Genomic DNA, 15,245 nt, shown 5'->3' with positions numbered 1-15,245 from the left:
AGTAAGATATACCCAGTCTTAGTATAAATACTGTCACGAGTTTGGAAGGTGGCTCCTCGCCTGGTGTTCACAGTCAATAATTTCCCCTGGCAACTACGAACATGTGAGTCATTGCTAGTTGAGCTACAGAAGTGAGAGAATGTGTGTTTAGCTTCCAAGATCGAATGGGGCAATTACAAAATTGTGTGGCTGCTATAGCACTCCATAAGCTTTGAATGTCCCAAGAGGTTCATGCATTGTACTATCCAGTTGTTTACTGACTCTGAAACAATGAATGACAGATCCAGGCAAGGTCGGCCGTGCACTGTAAAGAACGTGCAACTGGTGAAATCAGTGCGCAGGAATCATGTACAGAAGCAACCAGTGATGTCCTGTGAACTGAACATTTCCAAAATGACCATGTCTCGTGTGCTACAAAGTGGCCTAGGACTGAAAGCTTACAAATGATGCATAGGTTACATTCTCACAAAACAGAGGGCAATAACAGCAAAATACCTACTGGAGCATTATGCAGTAAATGGGCTCAGAAGAATTATGTTCACTGTTGAGGAGGCTTTCAACTCTCAAAGTGACAAGGTACATGCCACACAAGAAGCTAGCGCAAAGGCTCCAAAGGTCCACATGAACCACTGTCCTGCTTCAATCATGGGATGGTTGGGGAAAAACAGGGGGGGAGGGGTAGGGTGAGTTATGGTGGCACCACTAAGCTGCAATTCTGCAAGGAAGGGGTAAAAACATCAACCAAAGTGTACAATGGAACAGTCCTGGAGACAATGGTCAAGGATCTGAGAAACATTCTCTTTCATGGTCAGGAGTGGAGCTTTCAGCAGGATTCTGCGCCAGCTCATAAGGCTCGAACAACCCAGCAGTGGCTTGAGACAAACATTCCCAAGTTTATTTCCCCCTCAGATTGGCCATCATACAGATCCCGACCGTCTGGGCTACAAATTGCGACTTGTGCTTCAAGACATGGCTTGCAAGAACAAAAAAACCCAATAGAGTCAGTCTGAAGTGCTCTTGTGAAGGCAGTGGCAGATTTCCCTCTCGATACAGCATATAATGCAAATTGATGAGTGGTCAGAGAGACCGAGGGCATGTGTGCATTTGAAAAATCATCAATGCTTTGTGTACAAAATATATTCGTGGGATATTACAATATCTTAAAGGATCTTTTGTTATTTCATGTAAAACTTTGTGACAGTAATTATGGTAAGACTCTGTACAAGTGTTCAGGAAGCCAAAACAAGTAAAAATCACAAACTCAAAAAATAAAGCAACTCAGGTAGTATGGTACGAAGTGTCGGAAAACAAACAAGCACTGCACAGGAACTTGTAACAATACTAATTTCAATAAACATTTGGATATATTCTGAAATTTGAAACTATTCGAATAGATACAAATTGGTACAGGCTCAGATGAAAGAGTACCCTCGTTACTTGTAGGCATATCAGTGTGCAGGTAAAAAAATTTACATAATTTTACCGATCTGATTTCTAATACCCCAACCTTAGGGCAAAGTCCTGCCGTTCTGTTAATATCTCGTGGTGCAACAGCTTATTGAGGGTCCGGACGTACCTATCGACTATTAGTTTCACTCCCACCTCATCCTACTCACTCACTCCCTGAGGTGGGAGATCATTCACCAGTTACGGTGTGACGTGTGGTTCAGCAGCCCCCAGTCATTGTTGCAGGTTTCAATGACCGGGTTACACTACATTCATAGCTTCCCGATTTCCTCACGATGGTTAGTAGCCACCAGTGCCATACGCAGGCCAAAATCTTAGGAGAAAAGTTGTTATGATTCCTCCAGGAGACTCAAACCTGCACGTGGCCCATAGATGGAGCCCAAAGCATGATCCCTTAGACCTCAAGGCCATGTGGGATTCCTGCCGTTCTGATACTGAAACAATTACTATCTAAAAGCTGAATTGGTACGCTACCAGTTATCATTATGTTTGCATTTCGTATCTGTGCATTATCGGCATTAACAGATATTTCATATTTCTCAGATGGTGCACACAGGGTCAGTCAAAAAGCATAAAAACTGAATTTTTCATGTAGCTGGAATTATAAATAAATTCTGCTTATTTAAGATTCTTAAAAATACAGCACGAGCCTCATTGCCATTAGCATAAAATATGCACGTCACTATCTACTGCTGTGCAGCGTGACGATAGATAGTGACTTGCGCTTTTTACGTAAGGCAGCTGATGACAATGATGCAGGTGCTGTCTTTTTAAATCCCACATCTTTTATCCCTTTCACCATTTTTTACTCTGTTTTAATCCTGCAATGTCATTTTTGGACACCCTTGAGGAAGATTCTGGCAATGCATCTGAAACATCAGAATTTGTAAGCTGTGGTTTTGGTTTGGTTTGAGTTGGTGTTTTAAGTGCACTTTGTGCACAGTAAGGCTAATCGGGACTGGACCTACAGTTTAAAGTGGAATCTGAACCACTATGTTCCTCCATCGGGTATCAAACCCGGGACCCTTTGATTACAAGGCAACAACACTACCACTGCACCATTGGGCTGTAAGCTGTGGTTATGTTAACTTTTAAGAAATTACTTAAGATTCTATTTGATATGTGCATACTGAGATACAAGCAAAATTTAAAGACATACTTGTGTGGAGTGGTCTATATACAAGTCTCATTTTTAGATCTTTCCCCTCGACTTAACATTCTTTGCACACCCATCAGAGATTTTTCATCCTGATTTCTTAAGACTTCATTGTATGCTTAGCACAATATTAGAAAATTTGTCCATTAAAAATAAGAGCTCTATATTTGGGAAACAATTCACAATGATATTCATGACTTTTCCAGCAAAGCTATAAGATATCTGGATGCTATATCAATATCAGCTGATATCAGTAATGATATCTAGGCTATCACTAAAATCATCCAGTTACCAGTTGCAGTGCACTCTAATAGTAAATATATTTAAAGTAACGAAAAGGTTAATATGTATATCTCAAAATATAATTTAGTAATGTTGCTAAATGCTTCTTCAAACAGGAAAGATCACGGAGACAAGTTTGAACTTGCAAGAAGAGTTGCTCTATATGGCAATGTAGCATACATACAGGCATCCATTGCCCACTTTCTTGGAGCATTTGGACTAAGGAAATGCCATAGAGGCAATAAAACATCAAACCATCCGGACTATTCAATAATACAGCTTGAATGTATAACAAAACAGAAATTAATAACTTGAAAGTTTATTAATATATTTAGTTAAAGTTTTTCTACCTATAGAGTAACTCAAAATGCTTTCTTTGACAATGTTTGATTGCATCCTGCACATGCATGTAATTGCACTTTATCTATGAGTGAGCAACATGGTAGTCATGTACTTATCTTTTCACTCCCTCCCACCTCAGGCCCGGGTTTTTAATTCTCGTAATTTTTTCTGTGGGCGTTTGTAACATGTCAAGTTTACCAAACAGCAGTACATGAAGAGGTTTTCTCGGGCAATCAGCCAGGTGATTTCTGGATAGGCTTCCGAGCTTTCGAGAGCTATTTATTGGGACCATCTCATCAAAGAAGCAATAGCCATACACGGGGAAAAGGAAAACCTCAAGACACACGGGACTCGAACTGGACCCAGCCTGGTTAGCGATAGTCGACTGGGAGTGTGGATGTCAGAGAAATGCCACCTGATTGGCCCACCACCTACCCACACCAAATCCATATAACTTCACCCTGACTTATCTCTACACACTTCAATCCCTGAAGATGAGAGTGACGTTAGCTCTCTAAAGCTCGGAAGCCTATCTGGAAATCACCTGGCTGATTGCCCGAAAAAACCTCTTCAACATTCGCCGCCAGGAAAGCTTCAAGTATTATTATAGCAGTACATGATCTTCCTGATCTACAATGATGCATTTGTGCTGCTACAATGCTGTCGAACACATGGGCAGAAATTGAACAAAGACTGAATGTCTGTTGTACCACTAAAGCTGTGTGTATATCAAAGTACACTAGTTATGAAAAAACAAAAACAAAAAACATTACTGTATTGATAGCAAATATCTCAATAAACTTTCAAGTTATTCATTTTTGTTTTATTAAACTTTTAAGCCAGACACCCTGTATAGAAGGAAAGTCACAATTTGTGGTAATTTTGCTAAATGTGCATTTATGAGCATATTGAGAATTTTTTAAATGTTTACAGTCAGAAGCTTTTCATAAAATGGTTGTCATTGTTTTAAAAAAAAAAACCTTTTTCAAGGCACACTAGATGTTGTCCAGTCACATATTAAAAAGTTTCTGACTTAGATGTCTGGGTGTTAATAGGTGTATCCATTGTAAAAAGTATTAAAATTAGGGAGCTTTCAGACTGAAGTGTCAGGCGATACTTGGAAACGAACCATCAGAAATAAATGCAACCTTTCTTACCAAAGTCATACAAAGCTGCACATATCACTTGGATGTCACTTAGATTGGTGCATTTTCTATATAGTGTGTTTGTCACTTCAGTTACTCATGTGCAGTGAATGCTTTTTTAGAGACTGGAGGCACCCATGTCACTTGTCACTTAGGTGTGAAACCCCAAGTAGCATGCCACTTGTCACTTTGGTCTGGTAGCGTATTTCCAATTAACACCATCAATGTTGTTCAACTGGAGGAGGGAAGGGGGGGCTTACTGCCAAAAATAATCAGATGGAATTGTAATATGTGACCAACAACATTTAGTGGGCAATAAGAAAGAAATGGTATGGTTTTCAAAACAGTGGCATGCTTATTTAATGGACAACTCAAGACTGTAAATACATTTTCAATTCTTTTTGGTGATGTTCAAGTTAAATAATTTCATTTTTTTTTGTCTCAGGTACTGATACTCAAACAAAGAGTTATGACCACAATTTGCAGGTAACCTAACACCAAATCAATGTATCCTTAAACCTTTAATGACTTTTCATTGTTGGCCAGTTGTTAATCAACCCAACATAAAAAAAGTACACACATTTTAAGCCATTTCATCTAAGTCATCAGCACCAAAACAAAAGGCAGAGGATAATGGTAAATCCATTTTGATAGTGTGCATAACTTGTTACTATCACTAACACTTTCATTCCAATACAAATATTATTAGGCTTTATATAAGAAGCTTTGTACATACAGCTTAAATATTGCTACATAAAATCTTTATCCTTGTTTTTACTGTATTTAAATAAAAGTGTTAATAATGGTGCATTTAGAATAGTAAAAATATGCTGTCAATATGACAATTCTGAATAAATAAAAATTGTTAAGTAATGCAAAAAAAAAAGTGATCAGTCAATCGATTTTTTCTTACATATACATTTCAAACTTATTAAAACAGATTCGAAACATTGGTTTTAACAAGAACCTTGTAAGCCATACGTAAGTAAGATCTATATTTTATTTTTAATAATCAGTAACTGTGGTTATGAGAACATTTAAGAAATTATTTCAAACTTAAAAAAAAAATTTAAAAAAAATGGGTGCCACTTTTAAACTTTCGTAGAAGCATAAATTAGGAACGAGAATTTCTTGAATTTACAATGGTACTTCCATGCATAGTACAACATCATATATCAACATAATGTAAGATAAATCTACATTCTTGCAGGAGACAAAATGAACAGAAAAGTTTTATGATTATGTGGTTCTTGCACAAGACGTGAACTCGAGAGAACAGTGGTAGTAATACAAAAACAATAAATTCACTTTCATGCCCAAGGGCAGACACAAAGTAGAAACTCTAGTCCTAGATTTCTTGTGCAAAACACTTTATCAATTTCAGCAACAGCCTGTTGCAATACATCATGGCTTTGCTTCAGCTCTTGTAGCACAGATTGGAGACCATCCTGTGTGAGAGGATGTGCATACAATGGTCTACAATCTGTGATACAATCAAAAACCATTAGATATTCTTTTATTTTAATATAACAATAGGATTTGAAGCTATATTCTATAATTATTTGTTCTTTTGAAAAAAAACAAATATGGAATTAGTTGCATTAACTGTATGCCAGCATATTTTATTTTAAGAATGTATCTGATATGAAAGTAGGGGATATATGAGTAGTTGGCGAATCCCTAACATATAGAACTAGTTTCAGCACAACAGTGGTACACTGATATGACACAGTTGCAATGTAATACTATTCAAACCTTTACAGGTATTCTGATCAATTTTGGGCTTATATAATCTTCAAGTATCAGTGTTAAGAGTAAGTTAAGTATTGGTTCAAAGTAATATTGACACAACCTTAAGAAAAGTAGTTATGTGATTTGAAAGGCTTCTCACAGCACATGGGGTAAGACAGTTTCTAGTGTGAAATAAATTACAAACTTCTTTATATTTCTGTGTCTATTTAGTGTTTAATTAACTCTCTTTGTGGTCGCCACCATCCATGCTGCAACTTGGACATGTTGGTACACGTTTATAAATCTTTCATCATATTTTCTATTTCATCAAAGAAAAATTTTCTTCCACTAAACAACATGGGACACAGAGTATATGTACTATAACTTGATGAAAAGCTGAGTGTAAACTGTCGTCCAGAGAGACACCCAACGTGAAATTTTGGCATTTTATGCCAATGTTGTGCAGCAATTTACTATCAACCTCTGGCTACAATTTCCACAACTTAGATCTCTGTGAAAGTGTCTTATTAACGTCTGGAAATTGTAGGGGAGGCCAGATTTTGGCTGGATAGCTCAGAATGCCAAAGCCCCTGGTTTCTTTCATGGTAGAGCCATAAGCTTCACATAACATTTCAATAAATTTTAATGAGCGCAGTTGTAATTTTGGTAACTCAGTAGAGCCTTGATTTTATATTTACTCCTGCATTTAAATTATCAAAAAATCCCCCACCCTGTTCCACTGTGTTAGTTGCACATGAATTTTCAGTTTCTTCAAAGGTTTTAAGGCTGCATAATACACACAATTGTCTATTCGAGCACACTCACAGTGAGATATAAGCAGGCATTGTTAAATAAACATGAAAAAAGCATGCAAGGACATACTCACCAGTATCACGAGTTGGAATCCCGGAACTTTCCATCATCGCATCAGCCAGGTCTTCCCGCAACTGGGTCTCCCCAGGGCCTGATCCATCCGAGTCCCCCGTTTCACCATACACTTCCATTAGCCTCGGTGACTGTTCGTAACTACCTGGTAAATAAGAACAACAATTAATCTTGCTCACTAGGCAAAGGAAAAAAAAACAGATGCACCCAGATACTAAAAACTATATTTTGTATTTGTTATTTAGTATTGCTTCTAGTTAATTCTGACAGAGAGGGTGAGTGATGAGCAGAGATGAGCTGATAGAGATGGCAATGTATTGGTATTGGTTGGAATTAATTTATTGATACCAGTAAATACTTTTTGAGCATTTTGGTCTTTCACGGGTTCCGCAAAATTGCCACACAACACTTATGCAAAACTCAAAGTTTCTTTATATTTTTCACCCATCTGAAAAACTGGATTATGTGATTACTAGAGCCCGGATGTTCAGGCACTGAAAAGTATTAAAAATGGCAGGCAAAAAGGCAACGGAAAATTGAAAAAAAGGTAGTGTATGTTGAAAAAAAGGCAGTCAAGTTTCAGAAGAGGCAGTGAAAATTGAAGAAGATACGTTAAAAATTGAAGAGAAGAACTTAAATTCTTCTCAAATCTTTAAAAATGTATTTAAAAATAATAATTTGAATAACAAGGGTTATTGAAAAACGAAATCAAATAGAAGAGAAATATAATTTTAAAAAATGCCTTGTCGGAATGACAAAAGAGGCAAAAAAAAAGGCATCGTAAGGTGAAATAGGCAAAAAAAGGCAACATAATGCCTTGTTGGAATGACAAAAGAGGCAAAAAAAGGCAAAAATGTTTGAAAAAGGCAGCATAAGGTGAAATAGGCAAAAAAAAGGCAACATGAAGTATTGTTCAGAACGTTAAGAACCTTCGGATCGATGTACTTTTGTGTTAAATTTTTGTCTACCAGCATCGGAAACGAATAGGCATTTTGCCTAAAATCCAGGCTCTAGTAATTACATAACATGTACAGGGTGCAGCAACTGAACCTGACAGTTTTAATTACAAATAAAAACAAAACTCTTTCCTGCAACGAAGTCAATTTAATATATGTTGTACTACATCTCAGAGCATTTTAGGAAGACAGTACCATGAGTACTATTTCATGCCGTTCCTTGACAGACAGTTCATTTATTGAATAGCACACCTGTGAAATGCTGCAATGGAATCTGGTGATTTTTAAATCAACACTGAATGGAAATTGCGCAAAGTAACCACATTCAGCTGTTTGTTATCTCAAAACATGTTAGTCAGCATACAGAATACCCGTGCTTTTCTGGTTGAGACATTTTTCATAATGAATGCGTGGTGGCAATGCAGCGTGCCTTCCATCGGCACTTTAGTATTCACCGTAATCTGCATGTTCCCAGTCGGAATACCATTTTACTGTGGGTAAGGAACTTCAATCAGATGACACCGAAGAAAATTTAAATTTGCAACGAGTTATGCAAAGTTTCTACACAAATGTGTTCGCAATAACGGCAGCCACCTGACAGGTGTGCTATTCAAAAAAATGAACTGTCCTTGTCAAGAAATTGCATGAAACTGCCCCTCATGCCACTTTCCTAAAATGCTTTTAGATGTGGTACAACATGATTAAATTGACTTCGTTGCAGGAAAGAGTTTTGTTTTTATTTGTAATTAACAACCGCCAGGTTCAGTTGCAGCACCCTGTATTCTGATGTAATTCATGAATATATGAAAGCAAAATTCTTGGTAAATTGCAGTGAAATAATTACACACTAATATTAACCAATATTTTGAAGAACTTTCAATTATCAGCGTTGGAGGGAATCGGTAAAGAGCATCAGTATTGGCGTGGGTATTGGTTCAAGCTGATATTGACTCAGTGACTACTAGATTTAATGAATGGATAATGACAAAGAACACACATGCCCCAGCCAACCGTGAAATTCAGTAACGAGATGGAATATTGACCATTAATATGCTCATCCATGGAGCTAGCAGATACTAAAAACTAGGGCAGAGCAAATGCCACTTCAAAATGATATCAGTACCTGTGCTGATACCGCCTTTTCTTCTTTCTTTTCTTGTATCCTGAAAACTAGGATGCGATAACCCCAGAATATTGAGAGCCTTCTGTAGGTAATAAAATGCTTTTATCTCAAAGTAAGATTTATAGCACATTCGTGGTTTCGGCATTGGTGTGACAATATGTTTGATGAAGAAACTATTCTTCTTGCTTTGTAGTTTCTTGTGGTTTTATTCCGATTGTAATAGAGAAGCACTTAATATGCTAATATTGACCAATAATGAATATTTTGTATCTTTTTTTTTTTTAATACAGAGACTTTGATTCAAAATAAAATTTATTTACTGATTCTGATAAACGATATTCTACTGATCATAGTAAATAAAATTACATATCGCCGCAACAATGTCAAAACAACGAATGTGCAAATTTTCACTTTTTCACCTAGTGCAGTTTCAAACTTATTTTTGTTGATATATTCCTATGCTAACTTATATGACCAAATAAACAGTGATAAGCAGGGACACATTTTACCAATGACAACATTTATCCAAGTGGTATTTCCAAGGAGACTGAATATTAAAATGCTTTCATATCAAAGTAAAATTGCACATTCATGGTTTTGTCATGTGACAATATGTTCTATGATGAAACTTTCTTAAGCCTTAAGTCTATATGACCATACTGTGGCTCAATGACTATTCCAGACAGTCATGCTGGTATTTATTCATGTGCTTTAGAGTGTGTCATGACTCATGACCCATGACTTTTGAATGCGCAGTTCTTTTATTGGATTTTTCACTTCTTCGTGATTCAAGTCTTTATTCCCCTTGCTGAAACCAAAATTTTGCAACAGGAGAACAACTGGTTGAATGCAAATGTGACTGCCCGAAGCAGTGCCATGATATACTGAACAAAAGTAGATATTATTTGTGACTCCACTATCATTATTTCCAGTGGCCAAAAAATTTGAAACATGCACTTTTGTTATATATGAGGCATGTTTTCTTGTCCCACTTTTCAAATATGAAGAAAAAATCTTTCTCAGAAAGTAAAACCAACAAGTGCACAAGGAAAAAATATGAGAACCATTTCAAACCATAGCCTCAGAGGGCACAAAACAAAATAATAATAAAAGTTTTTATTCCTCTTCTAACTACAAATTCAATAAAGCATCATTTGTGACCGTAGTATCATTGGTTTGAGAGATGAAAAAAAAATTATGAGTTGTGCATAATTTCAATGTTTGCACTGAAAACAGCCTTGACATTGAGGCTAAAACTGTAGAACACAGGTCAGCATCTACGGTTAAAGCTTGCTTCTCCTCAGAAAGATTAACTACATGTTTAGACATGTACTTTACAAAACAAGGGAAATAAGAATACCTTTATGATAATTTACAAACATAACAGAATGGCAAAATTGTGCAGAAAATTACAGGTTATTTATAGAAATATTGGATCGGTAAAATAATTTGCAATTAATTTTAATAATAATGCGGAGATACGTCTGGGTTGGCTAATAGTGATATAGTACCGATCAATCTGTTGTATTTCAAGATTTTAATTTAGCTCTATCATAACACCAACAGTCTACTCTAAGCAACAGTTAGTTATGTCTCATCATTAGAACATTAATAAAACAACACATGCATAAGTTTGATGTTTATTTAATTCCGTTACTACTGAACTAGGAATTAATGATACAATATCAATTAATTTAAACAGAAAAAAAAATCCAGATTTCTGACTCGGATACTAGAAACTGTACCTGATCATTCAGCACGATGATGCACACATAAATGAGAAAAATGCTTTACTTACTACCTGATCCTGATTCAATGAGTACAGGGACCACAGGGCCAGTGCTTGAAGGTGGCATGTTCACTGGATTGGAACGTGCTGGTCGAGTACCAGGACCTGTTCCTACTTCAATAGCTTCTATCTCTGTTATAGATGATGGATTACAGATGCTGCAAATATATACAGACACTTTATAAAGACAATTCAGAGAAACAATGCATTTATATGTAGAAATTTAACCCTTTTGGCACGTATGCACAGAAGTGGAAATATTGCAGTCAACATACCATTTTAGATCCTTTTCTGAATAATAATTACTGTGCCATTATGTAATGTACAGAGCTCAAATTTTGTGTAAAAATACAAAATACTACAATTTACAATATAACGTACAAAAACTTTATGTAATATTTTCAAGCATCAGTGTTGCCACCCAAAATTTTCCAAAAATGTATAAAAAATATGTTTGTTCATTCTCTTTGTTACTATGTACCATACATACCTAAAATTTTGGATATGAATATGAAATACTATTGTCTAAAATATAACTTACAAAAACTTATGTAACTTTTTTAAAGCGTCAGTGTTGCCATACTCCAAAAAATCTATTTTTTTCTTTATTCTCTCTTTATTACTCAGTTACACATACAATATAGACCTTAAATTTTGTGTACAAATACAAGCTACTACACATTACAATATAGCTTTATATACAATAACTATATGTAATTTTCTTCAAGCATCAGTGTTGCCATCACAAAAACCTCTAAAAAAATTCTGTTTATTATCTCTATTTTTCTAAATATTCAGTGAATGATATCACTTTCTACATTCTCTTCTTCAGTTCACACCCAGAACCATTCACAACCTCCTCCACAGAATGCTGAATATCATCTTGGGAGAGATTTCTGCAGGGAACAACCTGGACAAACTTTGTCAGCCATTGTGCCAAATGAGAAAATGCACAGCACACATGCCATAAGGACCAGCAGAGAAAGAACAAAGAAACAGCACTAGGAATTAAGTGGGAAACTTATGAATTGAAATATCAAAAATTTGCAGCAAAACATTTCACGAATGATGTAGAAACACGTACACATTTTCACCACCACTCAAAAACAAAGAACATATATCTACATTATCCTCGTTTTGTGCACCATAGAGAAAAATGTACACATACATTCTCTGCACTGAAATGATTAAGCAACACATGTCCAAGACTCAAAGCCAGGCCCCTAGATTAACGGGACAGTGTTCAACCAACTGCGCTACCAAACCTATCCTGGTTTCGCTTTCCCTTCTGCTGTTTTATCCACATGGAATTGTCTTTGGGAGAGACTACGCACCATCGACATCATAATTATTTCAAAGATACCGATCTTATTGCAGTATAGCTGTGAGAGACGATACCACACAGGTAAACAATGGCATGGTATGCCAGAGACCCCAGTTTGTAAATCCAGCAGCCGTAAACACGTTGAACATAGCTGGGATCATAACTTTCCCAGCACCACATAGAGGTGGAAGCATCCAACACAATTTCTCAGAAAATATTTAATCCCCCCCCCCTTTCATCTATATATGCATGAATGTATAAAATATTCAAATTTCAATGCAATATGAGTATTGGAAGTTTGTCAAAAGCTGGTTTAATTTTCAATGGAATGGCTCAGGCTTTCACAAGGCATAAAATGTTTACATCCAAGGGTAATTTACTCTAGACAGTTGGAGTGATTAGGAGGGGCAAGGAAAGGGGGTCAGTTACCCCACTTCTTGCAACTTTTTAACCCAGCACTATGAGCACTTTATGCTAAGCCTTGTCTAACAAGAAAAAATAAACTGTCTTTGCCCCCCAATTTTGGCACCAAATCGCCACCTTTTCAGGAAGTTCCTGTAGCCTCACATTAATTCAAAGTGAATGGAAAAATGCCAAAATTTAGCTCTACCATGTGCCTACAATCTTACTAAGTATAGGTAAAAATTTCCAATTGTTTATTACAAAAAATAATTAATATGTATTATGCAATAGCAAAAAAGCAGTTTTGTCATTTATTCATTAGTAAGCTATGTAACCTAGTTAATTGAATTTACATACTACTATTATATTTTTGAGAAAATGTGCAAACAATAATTTTAAAAAACAACAAAATTTACTGAAAAAATGTACGTATTCTTTTAAATTTTTCATTCAGCCCTGTTTGACAATGGCCGCGGTGGCTCAGTCAGTAACGCATCTGACTACCATGCTAAAGGTCCCGGGTTCGATCCCCGGCCGGTTCAAATCCAGGAACTTTTCTAACGATGGAAGCGGCCCCGGTGCCCACCCAGCGTCGAATAACATGGATACCTGGGGGAAACCCTGGGGGGTAAAGGCAGTCAGGGGCGTGATGCTGATCACATCACTCCCACTCACGACCGGATCAAGAAAGTTTTCTACAATCATATTACGACCCCCGTGTATCTCGGGGTATACGCCATATTGAAAACTGGTCGATCGTGAGGATGAAAGAAAATCTAAATGGAAGAACTCCGAAGTGTTTTTTATCGTGCTGTTAATGTGTGATTTTAGTGTTTTAACAAATATGTTGCCGGCACGTGACGTAAGAAGTTTTCTACAATCACACTAAGAGTACTACGTTTAGAGTTTTTATTCACATTGCTTTATTGCAGGGTAACAGAGGCTCTTCAAATAGGTGGAGCCACAATCTGATTTCATTGTCACTAACCACATTACACTTCATGTCAAAAAATATCATGTATGTCTTTATAAATATAAACACTTAAAATTATAAACAGTATGAAAACATATACCATATTTACGCATGTATAATGCGCACCCTGGTTTTTGATGGGGAAAAGTGACAAAAAATTATATCCCGTATATAATGCGCAGTATCATTGAGTTTCAAGAAATGGCTTTCTTAGTTGTAGGTCGTAAAGCTATTGTTATGCTGATCACGAGTGAATGACATCATATCTATTCAATGAATCACTTGCTGCTATGTGGACCAAGCGGAGAAGAATATCACTTGTGTATGCAATGAATCACCAACCCACACCACCTCCCCCTCTCCCTCCACTGTGCTTTCACTCTTTAACCACATTATTTATTCTGTAATAGTAGACAGTGAGATCAAAATTATGTTATGGATTTGCAGTGTTCAGGAAGTTATCTTCTATTATTTCTTATCCAACAAATACCGCTGTGATGGGAGGTGCATTCTCGAATTCTGCCAGAATGGCACTGCTTTTCTAGGTGTCGCAGAACATTCCATTACAAAGTAAAAAATCATGGGAAATGGCTTTGAAATTTTTATATTTTGAAATTTCCTTCTTTACTTTTTCTAAGAAAACTTCAAAATATATACTTTTTTCCGTGACTAAACGTAACATTTATATGAGGCACATTCAGGACCCTCAAACTAGCAGTTAGCAACACAAGATTTTTTCCATTAAGGAATTTACACACTCCATATATATATTATTATTTGGCCAGTAATACATTTTAATTATGATTTTATTTTTCCTTATCTTTTCTTAAGACCATAAGAATCAGAACGTTTCTTCATTTTGTGATGAAGTTATTTCAACTGCATTTCACATTAGTGTCACCATCTTGAATGTAATACTGTTACCATATTCAGAAACTACATGATTTAAGCTTTACAACGATATATAACATGATAGAGCTCCGTAAACACGAAAAATCAATGAATGTGTCACAAAATCATGGAATGACCCTGTATGGTTGCATGTTGGCTGTCAAAATTATTTACGTGCATAATACACACGACAGTTTTTAGGAGCAAAAATTTTGGGAAAAAGTGCGCATTATATATGAGTAAATACGGTACATGCCAGAACTTCTGTCCTAATAGAGTAAACGAAATGTAAATAAAACTAATTAATTCTTAATTAATAATACTTCAATCTACCATAACACTGTTTTCATACTGGTAAGAGTTTTGGTAGGGAACAATGTCTAGCAATTAGTCTTGTATTCTCTGGCAAAGATTACTTACTTATTTGGAGGGTTGAAGGTTTTGAAGGTAAACTGTGGGCCCATCCACAATCGCCTATGAGGCCCTGCATGCGTAACTATTTCCACCTAGAGAAACACAGAATTAAGAAATGTCTCAGATGAATTAAACTAGAGATGTGAAGTCTGAATAACACAAAAAACAACATTTACATTTTTGCATTCACAACACCATATAAACAAAGTGGGTGATTCACTAATTGTGTGAATTCTGTGCTTTGCCTCCCACATGCAATTTTCATCACTATTTTTGTAAGTCCCTCTTATTCTGTCCTGTGTACGGCTACCATATTTTCTGTGTATGAAATCGCATGGCAACTCACTATATATATTATAACGAAT

General features: G+C 36.2%; 1 protein-coding gene across 4 annotated transcripts in view; it reads right to left on the bottom strand.

The window, feature by feature from the left end:
• Positions 1 to 15,245, bottom strand: part of LOC145997294 (breast carcinoma-amplified sequence 3 homolog) — a 67,776-nt gene that overhangs the window by 25,751 nt on the left and 26,780 nt on the right. For all 4 annotated transcript variants that reach the window (XM_083134191.1, XM_083134189.1, XM_083134192.1 and 1 more), the window contains exons 6-8: positions 14,887 to 14,972; positions 10,886 to 11,034; positions 7,010 to 7,153 (exon numbers count right to left, since the gene is read on the bottom strand). In XM_083134191.1, coding sequence (XP_082990317.1) covers positions 7,010 to 7,153; positions 10,886 to 11,034; positions 14,887 to 14,972 — 379 coding nt within the window. The remainder of the gene's footprint in view (positions 1 to 7,009; positions 7,154 to 10,885; positions 11,035 to 14,886; positions 14,973 to 15,245) is intronic.

The sequence above is a fragment of the Lepisma saccharinum genome, chromosome 13 (assembly GCF_977018435.1).
Source record: "Lepisma saccharinum chromosome 13, izLepSacc3.1, whole genome shotgun sequence".
Lineage (NCBI taxonomy): Eukaryota > Metazoa > Arthropoda > Insecta > Zygentoma > Lepismatidae > Lepisma > Lepisma saccharinum.
Note: the sequence above shows the minus strand (reverse complement) of the source record. Positions and strands in the feature narration are given on the sequence as shown.